This window comes from Rana temporaria, chromosome 5 (genome assembly GCF_905171775.1).
Source record: "Rana temporaria chromosome 5, aRanTem1.1, whole genome shotgun sequence".
NCBI classification, from domain to species: Eukaryota; Metazoa; Chordata; class Amphibia; order Anura; family Ranidae; genus Rana; species Rana temporaria.
In genome coordinates this window covers 251,320,599-251,341,417 of record NC_053493.1, presented here as the reverse complement: position 1 = coordinate 251,341,417, position 20,819 = coordinate 251,320,599, and the positions used below count along the sequence as shown (strand labels likewise).

Genomic DNA, 20,819 nt, shown 5'->3' with positions numbered 1-20,819 from the left:
CCTGTCCTCTTTCTCCTGCAGAACTTTCAATGGTATATGGGTTAATGGCATCGGGCCTCCAAGCTCCGCTGCACTAAAGATAAGATAAACCAACAGGGACGTGTTCTCTCCTGCCCTCTCCTTCACCAAGAAATATTTATTTCATTGATTTCACTCTTACAATCTGTGAATTCTCTCACTATGGGAGAATTCTCCCATTCACAGATCGTGCTACAGGCAGTTTAAGTGAAATAACTTTATTCAATGGAGGAGAGGACAGGTTCCCATCAGATCATCTTTACTGCCGCTGAACCTGAATACTTGAAACTGTTAACCCCCCCCCCCCCCCCCACAGTGCCAGAGATTTAGCAGCAGGAAGAGAACTAGGCAGCCCTACAGTAAAGTTATTTTTTTTAAGAATCCAGCAGCCTGCACATCATGAGACATACTTTATTACACCTAAGCAATGTAACTAAAGCTGTACATAAAAATGCTTTTTTTAGCTAAACTTCTGCTTTAAAGCCAGCAACCATTAAGTAGGATGGCAACAGTCCTTCGAACAGAAGATCCTAACAATCGAAAATAATGTCTGCCAGGAGTCTTACCAGAAAGGTGTACCATATGCACCCAGTCCGGTCTGGAGAAATGAGGAGCACCAGAATGCTTTCCAACTCAATACTGTAGAGCAGACAAGGAAGATGTTTCAGAGGAAGAAATGCAAAGATTAGGGTGTACTGATCCCAGAGAGGGACCAGAGCATCAACTTCTTTCGTTAGAGGAGCTCTGTACCTGGAAACAAAGCTAGCAAGTTTTTGTTGAAACTTTAAGACTGGAGTTCAACATCCGGCATCGCTCACCTGCAACACAGGTCCTGGAATACTTCCAGATGTGGGGACCACTCCCGCGTCAAGGTGCTGCCTGCTTTGAAAATTGTCTTCAGGATTTACACCTTCAAACTACCCGTTTTGACACATTGAGACTACTGATTTTACCCCGATGTATGACGACATCACCATGGCATTGTCTGACTGAATAATATATAATAAGATAATTCTTTCCAACAGGGTGGTTAAAGGCTACAAAGACAGTCAAATAACCAAAGTTTCAGGATGGTGATTGGGAGATGAAATTCTTTTGAATACCAAGTCCTCTGCATTGACGGGGCACCCAGGTCTTATATATATATATATATATATATATTAGGAATTAAATAATTTGTGGATTTGAGAACTCAATTTCTGAGCCACCATGCCGGGAACAACCTGGTCCCTTGTGCCACACTAACCAGACAGTTCAGTTCAGGGACAAAATTAACTTGTCCCACGAGGACAGAAGATTGTTTTTTAAGAATGCTTTAAGGCCCAAAACTATCAAACAAAAGTGGAGAGTGGGGCAGCTGTTGGGACAGGAAAGCGCAGGAAGTCTAAAGTTAACTCTGACCCAAGCTGTGTGTGTGTATATATATATATATATATATATATATATATAGAAATTTTATTGAAAGTCAAAAGAGACAGGCCAAGAGTACAGGCGGTCCCCTACTTACAAACACCTGACTTACAAACGACTCCTACTAACAGAGGGAGACAACAAAAAGTGAGATGAAATCTACTCCTGGGAAGGGAAATTTTCTACTGTAAGTGTTAATATGGGAAAAAGGTGTCTCCACTGAAGCTTTATCACCAATCCCTGTTTCCCTAATAACCCAAATGTTCAAAATCCAATTGTCATTGGGACAGAAAGTGAGGTGAAATCTTCTGAACAGGGGCACAGACAGCAAAACAAATGTTACAGGGGTGATAACCCTTCCCCATGCTATCCAAAAGCTTAAACATGGATTATTTGGCTGGAGCTACATTTAAAAAATTACATTTTTCCAACTTACAAACAGATTCAACTTAAGAACAAGCCTACAGTCCCTGTCTTGTTTGTAACCCAGGGACCGCCTGTACATACCAACAATGCATCAGTATTTTTTTAGGATATACCTAAACCTCCAACTATTGGAGAGTCAAAGCCAGATTCTCAGACAAGCCTGCACCAGCTGTTTCCTTTGTCGAAGTATCCCACAATGGGAATGCCATTTGAGCTCAGCTAATGCTTTGGTGAGCATCCAAAATACAGATTAGATGCCAAAAGGCAAGGTCACAGACTAGTAGTGTAGGGGTCCCACAGCAAAGTGTTGGAAAGATGGGGACATGCAGGTTAAGTGTCCCTGATATTTAAAGAAGTCATATAATCTCCCTGGTGAAGGGACGCAATGGCAAATTTGGTGGATTCCAAGCGGGACTACTGAAAGCCTGATGAAAAAGCAAGACTACTCTTACCTCAATGTCTGTCCCGGACTGCGATGAACTTGGAAATTCAAATTTACTCAGAGATCTACAAAAAAAGTAACACTTTCACACACAAAAAATAAACAAAGCTTTAACAATTCCCATTATCCTATATAACCACTTCCATTTTTATGACCACACAATTGTCAAAGTGCAACAGCACTGCAAGCCTAAAATTGGCCCAGGGCAGGAAGGGTGTAAAATTGCCCAGTATTGAAGTCATTAAAGTGGTTGAAAACCCTCACAATATACCCAATAAATTAGCTAGCATTAGGTGATACACACAGATTAAACAGATCCTCCTACATAAGTTCCACCTGTTTATCTGGAGTCATTGTTACTGTAGATCAGAAAACACAAAGATGAAAGGATTTATTTTCAACTCTAGCAGCAGGGGTGGGGAATCGGAAGTCTTCACAGAGACAATCTCAGTAAAGAAAGCTGTGAGCCCTGATTGGACACATCTCCCCCTTCAGAGAGTATGAAGAACAAGCACAGCTGTGGACATCAGTCACAGGCTGTGTGCTGAAGCTCTCTCCTCGTCACCTTTTTAACTCTTGGAGTCAGAAAAATCTGTTCGAAAGGACTCATGCCAATAACAGGGAAGCCAGGCAGAGAGAAAAAAAAAACACAAACACACTCATTGCTTTGGAGAGAGGCAAATACACAGTATAGAATGGTGTGCTTTTTTTTAATTTTTATCTCTGCGGTTAAGCCCTGGTTCACATTGGTGTGTTTTGACATGCAATTTGACATGTCAAATCGGCAGCAATTACACCGTCCTAATCGGTGCGACGCTGCATTCTCGGCGTTGCACCGATTTAAAAAAGCAGTTTGTGTGATTTCGGGATGCGATTGCCATTGACATCTGTGCATTTGTGCAGAAACCCGCACAGGTGTCTGAAATCGCCACCAAAATCGGGTCTGACATGCGGGGAGGGAAATTGTGCAAGTTCAGCTAAACTCGCACAGCTTCATTCCCGCAGCTCAGTGTGAACCTGGGCTTACAACCACTTTAAGCTGTGAAATGCATCAAGACTGTGTCTTGTACTGTAGGGTAGAAAAAATGGTTTTAGTCTTCAGATCTACTTTAAAGTGAGACTGTAAACCACAGAAGGTTATAGAACATGCAGGCATAACTTAACCATCCTCAGGTATTAGTGCCAGCCACCAAGACTCTAAACACGAATGGGTGCTGCAGTGTCAAGTGTATAGGGTGGGGTGGGAAAGATACATTACAGACACTTCCGACCTCCACTTTAGGGGCAAATAAAATGCGATTGGGCAAGGATTTCTAATTTCTTTGCCATTTTCCCTGGGGAACCACAGTCAGTGGTGTCTGTGGGCGACTCCATCTAGTGTGGCAGTAAATGGAGCACAATTCATATGAGAGGCAATGGATGAATCCGGGCAATGGAGCCAAAAAATAAATATATGTACAGCAAAAATGATATATAGAACCAGAAAATTGTAAAAAAATAAAAAAAGCTACATATGTATGATTCAATCAAAAATGTGTATGATTTTGACGCCCACCAGAGAATTTGTATAAGGTGGCTGCCTCTACATGTTTATCCCACATAGGTGGAATAATGAATGAGTGTTTTAAAAGATAGAATTGGCGCTACCCTAATAAAATCTTAATAAGTGAAAATCGCACTCAGACCATGAAACTTGGAGATTTCACATCAGAAACACGGACCATCACATGCGGAGTCCCTCAAGGATCACCCCTCTCACCCGTACTCTTCAACATCTACATCCGCCCGCTCCTCAAAATCATCAGCAAACAGGACCTGTGCTACCACTCCTATGCGGACGACACGCAGCTGTACCTTCGAATCACCAACAAAAAAGACCAATTTCATGAACTAGGAAAATGCCTTACACTGATCGACAATTGGATGACGGAAAGCTCCCTCAAACTCAATGGATCCAAAACAGAGCTACTCACCCTTCACGCAAATAGGAAATCCATCTCCAGGACCACATGGACACCACCCACCATCCTTGGACAAACCATCGCGCCAAGCAATAAAGTCAAAAGTCTCGGAGTCATCTTTGACGCAGACATGTCGATGGATGCACAAATAGGATCAGTCGTCAGCGGTTCTCATCATCTGCTCCGCATGCTACGTAGACTCATCTGCTGTGTCCTCTTCCGGGATGAAGCGGACACAGCAGTAGTGGTTGGAACAATCATCAACTCACGACTCGACTACGCAAATTCACTCTATTTAGGACTACCGAAATACCAGATTTCACGTCTACAAGTCGTCCAGAACACGGTAGCCAGACTGGTAACTGGTAAAAAGCCGTGGGAACCAATCTCCCCGGCCTTGAGGTCCCTCCACTGGCTGCCCGTACAGGACCGGGTGACATTCAAGACTCTCTGCCTCACCCACAAATGTACACAGGGTAAAGCTCCTCAATACTTAAGCGAGAAAATAAAACCCTACGTCACCAAGCGCGTGCTCCGATCAACCAACCAAAACCTTCTCCAAATACCAAAATCTCACTACAAATCTAAGGGAGAACGTAGATTCTCGGTCCAAGGACCACGGCTCTGGAATGCTCTACCCACGACCATCCGCATGGAAGAAAACCATCGGGTTTTTAGGAAAAAACTGAAGACCCACCTCTTCTGAAAGTCCTGTACAACTATGGTCTCCAGCGCCTTGAGGTGATTAAGTTCGCATTTGTTGCGCTATATAAGTTTCTCACTCACTCACTCATAAATACCTGTTCAAATACGTGCTATAAAATGATCATTAATGATTAATATATAATATAATAAATATTAAATACAATTGCAATGTGCACGTGAAGAGTGCTATATATAGAAGTCCATATGCGACTGTGATCTCTTGAAAAAGTGCTGGGTGCCAAAAAACCGAATATTAAAAGCTGAATGTTAAATATTAGAAAGTGCTTCGTGCCAAGTGCAGCTCTGTTAGCGTATTCCACACAGTGACCCCTCTGGCTGTGCTCTTATGTGGCCCGCACTCAACAGATCATCCACCCCCTCGTGGAATACACAGTGAACAAGAAAAGCTCAAGAAAATCGCATATGTTTTCCAGTCAAGTTATAAACATTACAGAAGTTTCATTCACTCTCTACAGAAAATGTAAAGATCAGCCAGTGGACAGAGGAATATGTTTTTTTCACTGATTTGCTCTTTATCTGTGAACTAGCTTAAATGATCCCATACATCATATATTTTGCAACTGACTCCATGTATGCCCCAATACAGAATCATTTATTTTACAGTTAGTAACAATAAAAAAAAAAAAATAATAATCAGAGGTAGGACTATCAGTAAGTATAGTAAATCTGTACTTTTCTGCATGCTGCTTCTTTGGTGTAGATCCTTTTGTTTCTGAACATGTTGCTTTTACATCCTGAAATGCATAGAATATAAAATAATCATGTTATCAGCAAATAATTTACAACTAAACATTTAGTATTGTAGAACAGCTTTTATCGAATGCACTCTTTTCAAAAAAGTTGGGACATTGTGTAAAATACACAAACAGAATGCAATTTGCAAAACTCATAAACCCATATTTTATACACAATAGAACATGTAACAAATGTTTAAACTTTACCATTATAAAGAAAAAAATAAGTGATTTTGAATTTAATGGCAGCACTACTCAAAAAAAAAAAAAAAAAAAGGACCATTTTTACTACAATATAGCATTCCCTCTTTACTCTGTAAACATCTGGGAACTGAGACCAGTTGAGGGAGTTTTGGGAGAGGAATGTTGTTCCATCCTTGCCAGATATAGGATTCTAACTTGTAGTCCTGGGTATTCTTTATTGTATTTTAAATTTCAAGACGTGTCAAATATTGTCAGCTTGTGAAAGGTCTGGACTGCAGGCAAGCCGGTTAACCACCTAGGCTCTTCTACTACAAAGCCATAATTGCCATAGATGCAGTATGTTTTAGCATTGTCCTGCTGAAATATGCAAAAAGACATCATGGATGGGAGCATATGCTGCTTTAAAACCTGGATATATATCTTTCAATATTGATGTTAGTTTCATAGTTAGTCTGGTTAAAAAAACACAAGTGTATATCTAGTTCAACCAATCAAAGAAAAAAAAGTAATACAATTATACAATCCTATATATACACACACACACACATTCCTATACCCACGGTTAATCCAGAGGAAGGCATAAAAAAAATAAAAAAAAATAAAAAAAAAATTAAAAAGCATGATCTAATTTGCTCCAGTGGGGGGAAAAAATTACACCCCAATACCCCAATAGGCAATCAGACCTTCACTGGATCAACTTTATCAATAAATATTAGGATCCAGTTATATTATGTGCATCAGCCACGCTCAATTCCGGGTGTTGTGGTCTGGAGGCAGGGGACGAATGGAGATGTCTTCTGTCTGTGGCCAGGGGAGGGGATGGAACGGAGTCAGGAGCGCTCTGCTGGTGGGCACTGATGAGGTGACAGTGAAGGACATTGTTAGGCTGAACTGATGGACACTGATAGGCTGCACTGGTGGGCACTGATGGGGTGAGACTGGACACTGACAGGCTGCACTGGTGAGCACTGATGGGCCCTGAGGTGGCATTAATGGGCTGCACTGGTGGGTACTAATGAAGTGGCACTGACAGGCTGCACTGGTGGGCTTCACTGATGAGGTGTCACTAATAGACACTGATGGGCTGCACTGGTAGGCACTGATGGGCACTAATGAGGTGGCACTGATGGACATGGATAGACTGCACTGGTGGGCACTCATGAGGTGGCACCGACAGGCTGAACTGGTGGGCATTAATGGTCACTGATAGGCTGAACTGGTGGGCACTAATGAGGTGGCACTGATGGACTGCACTGGTAGGCACTGGTAGGCACTGACGGACACTGACGGGCTGAACTGGTGGGCAATAATGAGGTGGCACTGATGGACTTTGATAGGCTGCACTGGTTGGCACTAAAGGACACCGATAGGCTGCACCCCACCTCTCCATCCTAAACAACAACCTCCTCTCCACCCTAGAATTACTGACATGAAGGGGGAAAAAAAAGAAAATCGGCCGCAAATATTGGCAATATATAAATCGGCTGCCCCAATTTCCAAATATCGGCATCGGCCAGAGAAAAACCCATATCGGTCGACCTATAGTCATGAGACATTGTAGCCAAATAAGACTGATGTTCTTTTTTTCCCCCCACAAATAAAGCTTTCTTTTGGTGGCACTTGATCACCTCTGCGGTTTTTATTTTTTGAGCTATAAACAAAAAAAAGACTGCAGTTTTGAAAAATAAAACATTTATATTTCTTACTTTCTGCTATAAAACATACCCATTATTAATTTAGGCCAATATGTATTCTGCTACAGATCTTTGGTAAAAAAAAAATCCCAATAAGCGTATAATTGGTTTGCGCAAAAGTTTTAGCGTCTAAAAACTATGGGATAGATTTATGGACATTTAATCTTAATTTTTTTTTTATTATTGTTTTTACTAGTAATGGCAGCGATCAGCAATTTTTAGTGGGACTGTGACATTGCGGAGGACAAATCTGACCCCAAGTGACACTTTTTGGGGACCAGTGACACCAATACAAAACAGTGATCGGTGCACTTTCTAACTGTGGGGGGAGTGGAATGCTCTGGACAAAAAGAGATCCATGTTTCTGAGCAGAAATACAAGATCTCTCTTTTCGTTTCTGACAGAACAGCGGTCTACCTTATTTACACAGGCAGACCACCGTTCTGCCCTTCCTCCAAACCCAGAGTCTAATCCCAGCCATCGGACTATATGATTGGCTCCCGCTATGTCCAATCACAGCAGGAGCAACGCTCCCGCGTGCACCCCTGAGCGCATGCACAAAATCACATATAGGTACGTGATTTTGCGCAGTCAGGCCGCCCCGATGCAGTATATATGTGGTGGGCGGTCCGGAAGCGGTTAATCTCCTCTTCTCAAGAGAATATTTCAGATCAGCTAACCGATCCTCATAGCCGAGCTCCACCATGCCTCTCATCAGTTTGGTTGCCTTTCTCTGCACTTTCTCCAGTTCCCTGATATCCTTTTTGTGAACTGGTGCCAAAAACTGCATATTCCAGATGAGGTCTTGCTAATGATTTGTACTGGGGCAAAATTATATCTCTCATTCTGCAGTCCATGCCTCTCTTGATACAAGAAAGGATTTTGCTCGCTTTGGAAACTGCAGCTTGGCATTGCATTCCAAATTCCAAACACATATGCACCCCTATACCATTAGAGATGTAGGGTTTTGAACTAAACGCTGATATAAAGTAAGAAGGTCCCTCTCCTTCAGACTCTTCTATGATGCCATGCTGTTGTCATAGATGCAGTGGGGTTGATTTTATAAAACTGGAGAGTGCAAAATCTGCTGCAGCTCTGCATAGAAAACCAATCGGCTTCCAGGTTTTTTCGGCAAAACTTAATTGATCAAGCTGAAGTTGGAAGCCGATTGGCTACTATAGACTGCACCAGATTCGTAACTTCCTAGCATTTGTAAATCAACCCCTGTATATGGTTTACTATTGTCCTACTGAAATATGCATGGCCTTTCCATAAAAATACATCATCTGGATGGGAGAAAATTTTGATTCATCTGACCACAGACGTTTTCCACTTTGCAACAGACCATTTAAACCAATTTCTGACCAGGCCTTTTTGGAACTTTGTTTACATGTTTGAATTAGCTTTTTTTGCTAGAAAATTACTCAGAAACCCAATATTATATATACAGTAAAGTAGTATCCATGCTCGCCAGGTTCACTGGATCTGGCACGTCACGGATCACAGTAAAGGGCCAATGACAACAGCCCTTTACTTTATGATTGCTCTGTCCAATGATGGAGCGATCAAAATGTAAAAGAAACCAGTGTCATGCAGGGGTCCACCCCTCCTCACACCAATACAGCGTGAGGAGCGAGATCTACTGGAGAACAGTGAGTCTGATTGATTTTTACTGTGCCCAGCAGTGCCACTACAGTGCTAATCGGTGCCACTACAGTACCACCAGTGCCACTACAGTACCACAAGTGCCACTACAGTACCACCAGTGCCACTACAGTGCTCTATAGTTCAGTGTCACTACACTGCTCATCTGGAGGGATTGTCACCATTATTGAAAATACTGATCTTCACTGGTGAATCCTTTTTCTGGGAACTGTTGTTCATCAGCATCTTGGACTGTTTTTTATTGCACTGCACTTCTATTTATCTTATATGTTGTGATTATGATTAAAAAAAAAAAAAAAAGAGTAAACACAGTTGATTGATAATAAATGGCTTCAGCCGAACACTAACCATGCGTGAAAGAAAAGTTTTTGTGTCGACATTCATATTCTCTGAAAAATGCTCAAAAATTCATAAATTCTGCCAGAGTATGTAAACGTATGAGCACACAACATCTGCACAATGAACACTGCTAATCCTGTTACAGTATGTCTTAAAGCAACTTTTGCAAATCATGAATGGAAAACAGTTCAGTGCTAAAATAAAAGTCAAAATGCACTGTAAGTTATTATGGATATATATATATATATATATATATAGATTATATATATATATATATATATATATATATATATATATATATATATATATATATTATATACACACACACATATACATATATATATATATATATATATATATATATATATATATATATATATATATATATATATATACACATATACATATACATATACATATATATATATACACATACACATACACAGTAGGTGACCGCGATATTGTGTCAATCTCGCTCCCTTTCTCGGCGAGATTGACCACCTACGAGCCCCATCACGGGAGCCAGCGCCGAGCTGGCATGCCGCGATGGAGACAAAGCCGTCATAGAAGCGACGGGAGATCCAACTTGGATTCCCGCCAATTCTACACGTGTGCGGCGTTTGTTATGAATCCTGAGGGGAAACTCCCCGCCGGATTTTAAATAAAAATCCGGCATGGGTTCCCCCCTCAGGAGCATACCGGGCCCTTAGGTCTGGTATGGGTTGTAAGGAGACCCCCCCCTACGCCGAAAAAATGGCGTAGGGGGTCCCCCTACAATCCATACCAGACCCGTATCCAAAGCACGCTACCCGGCCGGCCAGGAAAGGAGTGGGGACGAGCGAGCGCCCCCCCTCCTGAGCCGTACCAGGCTGCATGCCCTCAACATGGGGGGGTTGGGTGCTCTGGCGCAGGGGGGCGCACTGCGGCCCCCCCACCCCAGAGCACCCTGTCCCCATGTTGAGGAGGACAGGGCCCCTTCCCGACAACCCTGGCCGTTGGTTGTCGGGGTATGCGGGCGGGAGGCTTATCGGAATCTGGGAGCCCCCTTTAATAATCTGGAGCCCCCAGATACCGACCCCCCACCCTAAGTGAATGGATATGGGGGTACATCGTACCCCTACCCATTCACCTGGAGGCAAAATGTTAAAGTTAATAAACACGACACAAGGGTTTTTAAAATAATTTATTAGTCTGCTCCGGAGGCACCCCCTGTCTTCTTTAGCTCTTTTCACCAGGGGGGGGCTTCTTTGACGTCTTCGGGTGGGGGCCGCTCTTCTTCGCCGCCGTCTGGTTCTCTTCCACCGCTGGGGGTGGGTGGCTTTTATAAAAGCGCCCACCCCCCGGCGGGTTTCCTCCGACGTCTTCGGGGGGGGTGGTGTGCTTCTCAGGGGGGGGCTTCTTCTTCCGCTATCCGGGGGGTCTTCTCCGCTATCCGGGGGGTCTTCTCCACTCTCCGGGGGTCTTCTTCTATGTTCGCCGCTCTCCGCTGTTGACTCGGCGCACCCCGGTTCTTCCTCCCGCTGTCCGGTGCCTTCTCCTTCAGGGCTGAACGTCTTCTTCTTCTTCTGTGCTGTGACGTCGTCTTCTTCTGCCTTCTCCCGATGTTGACACGTCGCCTCTTCTCGCTGCAATGACAGGTGCGCGGTTTGCATCTGACTTATATAGGCCTCACAGTCCCATCATGCTCTGGTACCTACCCACGTGGGTAGGTACCGGAGCATGATGGGACTGTGAGGCCTATATAAGTCAGATGCAAACCGCGCACCTGTCATTGCAGCGAGAAGAGGCGACGTGTCAACATCGGGAGAAGGCAGAAGAAGAAGACGACGTTACAGCACAGAAGAAGAAGACGTTCAGCCCTGAAGGAGAAGGCACCGGACAGCGGGAGGAAGAACCGGGGTGCGCCGAGTCAACAGCGGAGAGCGGCGAACATAGAAGACCCCCGGAGGGTGGAGAAGACCCCCCGGATAGCGGAGAAGACCCCCCCGGATAGCGGAAGAAGAAGCCCCCCCTGAGAAGCACACCACCCCCCGCCGAAGATGTCGGAGGAAACCCGCCGGAGGGTGGGCGCTTTTATAAAAGCGACCCCCCCCGGCGGTGGAAGAGAACCAGATGGCGGCGAAGAAGAGCGGCCCCCACCCGAAGACGTCAAAGAACAAGCCCCCCCTGGTGAAAAGAGCTAAAGAAGACAGGGGGTGCCTCCGGAGCAGACTAATAAATTATTTTAAAAACCCTTGTGTCGTGTTTATTAACTTTAACATTTTGCCTCCAGGTGAATGGGTAGGGGTACGATGTACCCCATATCCATTCACTTAGGGTGGGGGGCCAGTATCTGGGGGCCCCCTTATTAAAGGGGGCTCCCAGATTCCGATAAGCCTCCTGCCCGCATACCCCGACAACCAACGGCCAGGGTTGTCGGGAAGGGGCCCTGTCCTCATCAACATGGGGACAGGGAGGGTGCTCTGGGGTGAGGGGGCCGCAGTGCGCCCCCCTGCGCCCCACTCCTTTCCTGGCCGGCCGGGTAGCGTGCTTTGGATACGGGTCTGGTATGGATTGTAGGGGGACCCCTACGCCGGTTTTTCGGCGTAGGGGGGGTCTCCTTACAACCTATACCAGACCTAAGGGCCCGGTATGCTCCTGAGGGGGGAAACCCATGCCGGATTTTTATTTAAAATCCGGCGGGGAGTTCCCCCTCAGGATTCATAACAAACGCCGCACACGTGTAGAATTGGCGGGAATCCAAGTCGGATCTCCCGTCACTTCTATGACGCGCTTGCTGGAATGTGCTTTTACTATTCCAGCGAGTGCGAGATGGCGGCACCCTGTCGCCGAGAATCAGCGCGATGCCGTCGTGCTAAAAACACATTCTCGGCGGCAGGTACTGTATATATATATATATATATACACACACACACAACACACACACTGTATATCTAAAGAAAATACAAGCATTCAAATTCTACAGTGGTATACATTATGGCCTGGATTCACATACATCGGCGCATATTTATGCCGGCGTAGTGTATCTAATATACGCTACGCCGGCGCTGCGCACAGAGGCAAGCACTGGATTCAAAAAGCACTTGCTGTTAAAGATACGCTGGGCATCCTCGGCGTAAGCCAGCGTAGGTGGAAGTGGGCGTGAGCCATGCTAATGAGGCGTGACCCCATGTAAATGAAGGACTGAGCATAATAAAGATACGAATAACGTACGGTGCATGCGCCATCCCGTGGAAGCATAACAGTGAGCATGCTCAGAATCCCGTCGAAACAACTGCCTAAGATACATCGAATCACTGCCTACGACGTGAACGTAACCTACGCCCAGCCCTATTCACGAATTACGTAAAATCCGACGGCTGTGTTCCCTGGTCAATCCCTAACATGACTTGCGCCTCCTATATGTGGAATAACTTTACGCCGGACGTAAGTCTTACGCAAACCGCGTATATTATGCGCCGGGCGCAACTACGTTCGTGAATCGACGTATCTCCCTCATTTACATATTCAAATCGTAAATCAATGGGAGCGCCCCTTGCGGCCAGCGTAAATATGCGCCCACGATACGACGGCGTAGGAAAGTTACGTCGGTCGGAAGAAGCCTATTTTCAGGCGTATCTAGTTCTGTGGGCACGGCGCATAGATACAACTGCGCATATTTACACTTACGCGGCGTATCTCGATATACGTCGGCGTAAGTGTTTTGTGAATCCGGGCCTATATGTCCAGCATTATGAACCTCACAGAGTTACACATCCCCGATTCAGTCGTGATGATGCATATCATCACAAATGGTTCAAAGCAGCACTATGTGTAGGACAACTTACAATAATGTCCTCAGCCCCCTCATCCATAATGGGGAATCTGCTCACAGATGGGGAAAAACAAGAGGATTTGTGACTAGCAGACAGCAGGATCCCAAAGGCTTGTCCTGTGCATCTGACAGTCGTTACTTCAAGATTAGAGATTAGACTAGAGGATCAGGGCTAATACAAGAATGGATCTGTGTTCTCCAAGTACACACTGGTTTTCTACCTCAACAGCCTCCCTAGTGGGGCCCCCTCCCCACCCTGGGCACCATAGCAGCCTCTTAAGCTACTTTTGACTATGTTTGCACCATTTTACTAAAAAGTGTGATTTTTACTGCACTTCTGTCTCAGTCTGATTAATGGTTCCTGACAAAATCATAGGCTTGGGAATTTAGCTGTTGATGCCAACAGAAAATAGCCAACTGACCCTTCTTCAGTCTTTCAGGAAGGACAAATAGGGAATCTGACTGCCTAACTGCAGCAGTCAATCTCAAAATACATCTTTAGGGCCCTTTCACACCAGCGGACGAACGGTCCGCTTTTCATAAGTCCGTTTACGGACTTACAATGGTTCCCTATGGAATCACGGCCGTTAGCGGATGAAGCATCCACTAACGTCCGTAATCACCCGCCTCCGTCAGGATCCGGTTTTTCAAACGGAAGAAAACCCTATTTTTTTTCCGTCTGACGGATCGGATCGGATGAATACGGACAGACGGTCCGTATTCATCCGATTCCCCATAGGGGAGAGCGGAGGAGAGACAGGGCGGTCTCTGCACTGTGTGCGGGGACCGCCCTGTCCGCCGACAGCTCAGCGGGGATTAACGGAGGAATCCCTGCTGAGCCAAACGGGCTAACGGAGCGGATCAATACGGATCCGCTCCGTGTGAAAGAGCCCTTATAGCCTGTGCACAAAAATCAATATATAAAATAGTGCAGCGCAGAATCTAGAAATATAAACAAATATCAAATAATTAAACATATAAAGTGCATAATTAAATGACCATACAATAAAGTGCAAAAAAGTCCATATTAAGACAGTGAAAATTCTACAAATTGATACTGATTAATTAACTAAATGCAATTGTGAAATGGGTATAGGGCTCACCCCTAGGGGTGCAACCCTCAACTAAGCAGGGTCAAAGAAAATGCCTGTGAGACACTCCACCCCAGGACAGTGAGATATCCAACATAGCTGGCTCCTAAACTTCTCTCAAGATCTCCTCCTCAGTATGTCAGCAGCAGAACACATGCAGAGAAAAAGACTGCTCGAATTGTTTAACCGCTTAAGGACCGCCGCACGACTTTTTACACTTTTTACATCGACAGAATGGCACGGCTGGGCAAATGCGCGTACATGTACATCCCCTTTCATTTGCCCCCGCGTGCGCACCACCGACTCGATGAACGCCGGGGGCCCGCGATCAGGTCATAGAGCTGAAGAACGGGAGATGTCAGTGTAAACACAACATCTCCCTGTTCTTCCTAGTGACATGTCACTGATCGCCTGTTCTCTGTCAGCGCGAACAGCGATCAGTGATGTGTCACTCATAGCCACACCTCCTAACAGTTAGAATAACTCCCTAGGACACACTTAACCCCTTCAGTGCCCCCTACAGGTTAACCCCTTTACTGCCAGTGTAATTTTTACAGTAATCAGTGCATTTTTCTAGCACCGATCGCTGTAAAAATGACAATGGTCCCAAAATGGTGTCAAAAGTGTAAGATGTGTCCGCCATAATATCGCAGTCACGATAAAAATCGCTGATCTCCGCAATTACTAGTAAAAAATAAATATTAATAAAAATGCCATAAAACTATCCTCTATTTTGTAGATGCTATAACTTTTGCGCAAACCAAACGCTTATTGCGATTTTTCTTACCAAAAAAAGGTAGAAGAATACGTATCGGCCTAAACTGAGGAAAAAAATTAGTTTTTTTATATATATTTTTGGGCATATTTATTATAGCAAAAAGTAAAAAAATATAGAATTTATGGGCGTTTATATGTGCTTATTTTGATAGAGCTTTTTTGAGTTTTAAAAGTCAGGATACTAACATTGAACTTTTATATTGATATGTGCCGATTTTCCAATTTTGTGATGTGCAGCCCGGACCCTTATATGTTGAGCCTAAATAATTTGCTTATTGGGAGCCGTCTGCACGCATTTGTGTATGGGGTACACCGGTGACACAACTGCATTTATTCCTTTTTGTTGTTTCCGGTGTCTCTCCTGTGGTCCACACCTTCTTTTGGCATTTAAATGGTGTGGTGCTTGGCGTCTGGATATGATCTCCATTCCCTGAAGAATCCTTATGTGGGGAAATGCATTGGGTGGAGTCACTATCCTAGACGCCATTATACTTGAGCCGGTCAGGCTCTGTGCTGTGGTTGTGCTTTTTGAATTTTGTTTGGAACTTTGTTTTTTGCTTGGTGTCATGTTCTGATTTGGAGCAATAAATCTTTTAAACTAACTGCACCATGAAGCCTTTCTCTTTCTGCCCCTATTAACAATACCGGTATGGGACATCTGCACCTTCATTGGAATCCTCAGATGCTGATCCCTATCTGGCTGATGGTGTTCCGACAGGCCTTTTTGATCTCTATAACCTGACATCCAACAGATCTGGTAAGCGGCAGTGATTGCCTTATTTTCTTTGATGAACAGAAAATCATCCCTGCAGACAAGTTGTCATTCTGTTGTAATTGTGGATACCAGGAATTCCTAGAAGACTCCTTCCTTGTCCTCCAGAATGTGGGAATGACTTCATCAGACACTCCTCTATACTTCAGAATCCTGGCTTCAATAACCGAGCCCTTGACTGTAAAGGACTGCAGTTCAGACCTTGTGTCAGGAGGTCTGGGAGAGCCACAAAACTTTTTTTCTGGACAGTGTCTCTGATCATGCCCAAATACTCTAGTCTCTGAGCTGGCAGTAGCACCAACTTTTGAAACTGCCAGTCTCTGATCTGGCAGTAGCATCATCATTGAGGACCCAGTCTAATCTTTAGAATGTCTGAACCGTGAAGTCCACATTGCGCTGCAGTTAAAGAGGCGACTGTTCTCTGAGTAGCAGGTTATCCAAATTTCCCAGTTGCAGCGAGGCTACCAATGTACACACCAATTCTTCTAAAAACAAATTAAATGAAAAAACCTGTTCAGATTTTTCTAAGCCCAAGATTGGTTGAACATTGCCATCTGGTTTTGGGACCATACAGAGATTTAAGTAAGACCTGCAAAACCTTTCAGGCCACTGGAACCAGACTGATCACTCCCTGCGAAAGAAGGTGACAGAGCGACTGAAAATGCAACAATATTTTTAGCAGATTAATAGAAATATTTGAATGCATAAAGCATGGAAGCGTGCCACAAACCAAATAAACTGCTACTTCCTCCCTCCGTGCTTTCATGAATGCCAGTAATTGTCCCCCTAACCAGGTGAGCAAGGGTGACCCTTCATAGTCAAATAGCCTTACGAGTCTGACATTGCAGACTTAGGTGGATAAAGATTCAGATGTTCGATGTATAACCTAAGAGCTCGGCGCTTACCCTTCTTTTTAAGAGAAAATAGGATTTTTTGTACTCACCATAAAATCCTTTACTCTGTCGGCCATGGACGGACACAGCCTCTTCAATTCTTGACAAGTGGGTTATGTTCCCTGTTTACAGGAGAGGACTAGGCAGAAACATGTTAGATATTCATATACATGTAATTTAAAAAGAGTTGAACAGCCCCGCCCAGAGGGCGGTCCCTCCGGACATAACCCACCTCCCTGCAGCATGCAGCCTCAGTTCGTAACAAGCAGTACAAACCAAAATAGAGGGGTGGGGGCTGTGTCCGTCCATGAACGACAGAGAAAGGGATTTTACAGTGAGTATAAAAAATCCTATTTTCTCTTATCATCCATGGACGGACACAGCCTCTTCAATTCTTGACAAGTGGGACATCCCCAAGCAGTGTCAAAAAATGAGGGGTGGGAACAGTATCGGTAAAAAACACACAACTTCACCCCAAACAGGCAGAGCTCCTCAACGGAGGAGATGCAACTTTAAACAGCCGCTTGCAAAACCTTGCAGCCGAAAGAAAGCATCCTGAAGATGCACCAACATCAACCTTGTAAAATTTGGAAAAAGTGTGAACGGACGACCAAGTTGCAGCTTTACACACCATTGAGACAGACGCTTGATGTCGGAAAGCCCAGGAAGCACCAATTGCCCTGGTTGAATGCGCCGTGACCGGAAAGGGGGGTGCCCGCCCCCTAAGAGCATAGGCCTGTATGACAGTCTGTCTGATCCATCGAGAAATGGTGGCTGACGAGACCGCCAGGCCCTTTTGTGGACCGGATACGACACAAAAAGTGAATCAGACCTCCGAAACGGAGCCGTAGCTGACAGGTACACCCCGCAAGGAATGAAGTGCAACCTCCTTAGCATGCGCCGGCCGAGGACACAAGGATGGAAACACAATGTCCTCGTTAAGGTGAAAAGACGAAACCACCTTCGGAAGAAAGGAAGGTCGCGGGCGTAACACCACCTTATTCTTATAAAGGACCAAGTATGGCGACTTGCAGGACAAGGCCGCAAACTCAGAAACCCTTCTGACAGATGTAATGGCCACCAAAAAGGCCACCTTCTGAGAAAGCGTCAAGAGAGGAATCTCTCCGATGTCCTCGAAGTGAGGTTTCTGAAGAACCGAGAGCACCAGATTCAAATCCCATTGGGGAAAAGGTGGTCTAAGAGGGGGAAGTATATGACGAACCAGAGAATGGGCTGCCAAAGGCCGTTAAAAGAACACAGCCAAGGCTGAAATCTGACCCTTAATGGTGCTTAAGGCAAGCTTCTGATCCACACCGCGTTGTAAAAACAGCAGGATCCTGGACACCGAATACGTCCGTGGACGCCAACCCATCTCTTCGCACATAGAGATGTAGGCCTTCCAGGTGCGATAGTAAATCTTCCTAGAAGAAGACTTCCGTGCCCTCAACATAATTGGAATGACAGAGTCGAAAAGACCTTGGTCCCTTAGAACCTGGCTTTGAATAGCCATGCTGTTAAAGCCAGCGACTCTAAAGCAGGATGGAGTATGGAACCCTGAGACAGAAGGTCCTCCCGCCTTGGCAGCCGCCAAGGCGTATCCGCCACTAGGCGCACAAGATCGGCGTACCAAGGATGCCGGGGCGATTAAAATCATCGGGATCCTCTCGGCCTCCACTCTGCGGAACAGCCGAGGAAGCAACTTCAATGGGGGAAAGACATAAATTAATCGATACTGACCCCACGGGGCTACCAACGCGTCTGACGTGTCCGCCAAGGGATCTCTGGACCTATCCACGAACCTTGACACCTTGCGGTTGAGACGAGAGGCCAGGAGATCCCCATCTCCTGCAAAAGAGTTGAAACAGCTCCGGATGCAATGAACATTCTCCCTGGTCCTGCATCTTGCGAGGTAGTCTGCCTGCCAGTTCTCCATGCCTGAAATGTAGATGGCCAACAGAGCCGGCACGCTTCTTTCCGCCCACCTTAGGATGTGAGCGACCTCGGACGCTGCAGCCGAGCTCTGAGTTCCCCCCTGATGGTTGATATAAGCCACCACAGTTGTCCGACTGGATCCTGATCGGGCGGCCTTGCAACCTCCTTGTCCACGAGGAGAGGCATAGCCTGATCGCTCAAAGTTCCAAGGCATTGATCGGTAGACAGGATTCTTCTAGAGTTCAATGACCCTGGGCCAACTGGACCCCCCAAACCCCCCCCAGCCCGTGAGGCTGGTGTCCGTCGTAACCACCGTCCACTGAAAGGGGAGAAAAGACTTCCCTGACCGAGGGATCTCAGCCACCAATTCAGAGAGGCCCTGACCAGGTGGCTGACCTGAATCTGACGATCCAGCGACAATGGAGATCTGTTCCACTTGGACAGGATCTCCCTCAGTAGTACTCGAGTGTGGAACTGGGCATACGGTACAGTCTCGAACGAGTCTACCATGAGGCCCAGAACTCGCATGCAAAAATCGGAGAGACGACTATTTGCGGGACGCCAACACTCTCACTGCAGACTGGAGTGTGTGCAATTTTTCCAGGGGTAGAAAGACCCTCGCTTCCGAGGAGTCCTGAATCAACCCCAGATATTCCAAACGCTGAGTCGGAACCAGGACCGACTTCTGAACGTTCAACACCCACCCAAATTCTTGGAGGGTCTGGCTGGTTATAGACACGTCGTCCTTTAATTCTGAGCCAGAAGCTGCTCTCAGAAGAAGATCGTCTAAGTAGTCCATGATGGCAATGCCTCGCTGTCTCAGCAAAGCCATGATCAGTGCAAGCACCTTGGTAAAAACTCTTGGTGCTGACGCCAGGCCAAAAGGGAGGGCCACAAACTGATAGTGGTCCTCTCCGATCGCAAAACGCAGAAACCTCTGGTGACTTGCGCAGATTGGGACATGCAAGTATGCGTCCTTGATGTCCAAGGACGCCAGAAAGTCCCCCGGGTGGAGCGCAGCTACCACCGAGCGAACTTCCTTACTTTCACAAAGGCATTCAGAGCCTTGAGGTCCAGGAACGGACCGACCCCGTCCTTCTTCGGGACCACAAACCGATTCGAAAAAAATCCCTGAAACCTCTTGTCCTGCGGAACGGGTGAAATTACTCCACAACTTAGCAAGTCCTTTACTGCCCCTAACAGGGCAGCCCGACGAGCCGGTAGGAGAGGGAGACCTGAGGGAAAGAATCTGTTCGGGGGATAGGAAAGAAACTATCTTGTACCCGGAAGAGACCACCTTGCAGACCCATTGATCCGAGAGCAGAGAGGTTCAACGAGTCGTGAACCTGCGAAGCCCTCCCCCCACCCATGAGTCGGGCGGGGGCAGGCCTACATGCAGTGGCGGGCTTGGGTGTCGGCTTGTTCGGCTTACGCACCAGGGACGTTTCTGTCCCCCAGCTGAGCCTTTGTCGGCCTAGGAGGGTTTACCCGCGGGCCCTGACTGACGAAAATACCGCTTCTGTGTGGGAAAGGAAGGACCCGGCTTACGGCGGGGTTCCTTTCCCTTGGAAGACTGTGAACATCCTCTACGGGGCATGTTAGATTCTTGTTAAGACAAGAAATCGTATCATATGCCATCTCCTAGTAAACTTTTCCTACACCAGATTAAGCTGCTGAAATCTTTTAGGGGGGAAAAACACCCCGTCAGGATAAGCACACTCTGCAAAAACGAACTACTCTAAAAGGGTGTGAAATGGGAGCGACTGGGGCCCCTTGAGGCAGCCACCACAGACCGAGCGATGGACACTTTGGAACTCTAGATTAATCACATCTAACTCTGACTGATCCACCTCTTAAAAAGACCTCACAAAAGCTTTCTAAACCTGTGAGACATTCTGACCCTGGAAATTAACAGGCTCCG

General features: G+C 45.8%; 1 protein-coding gene across 3 annotated transcripts in view; it reads right to left on the bottom strand.

Moving 5' to 3' along the window:
- The window catches only part of SYCP2L (synaptonemal complex protein 2 like), a 230,406-nt gene that overhangs the window by 103,345 nt on the left and 106,242 nt on the right, over positions 1–20,819 (bottom strand). For all 3 annotated transcript variants that reach the window (XM_040353720.1, XM_040353718.1, XM_040353719.1), the window contains exons 21-22: positions 5,656–5,717; positions 2,307–2,361 (exon numbers count right to left, since the gene is read on the bottom strand). In XM_040353720.1, the coding sequence (XP_040209654.1) occupies positions 2,307–2,361; positions 5,656–5,717 (117 nt within the window). The remainder of the gene's footprint in view (positions 1–2,306; positions 2,362–5,655; positions 5,718–20,819) is intronic.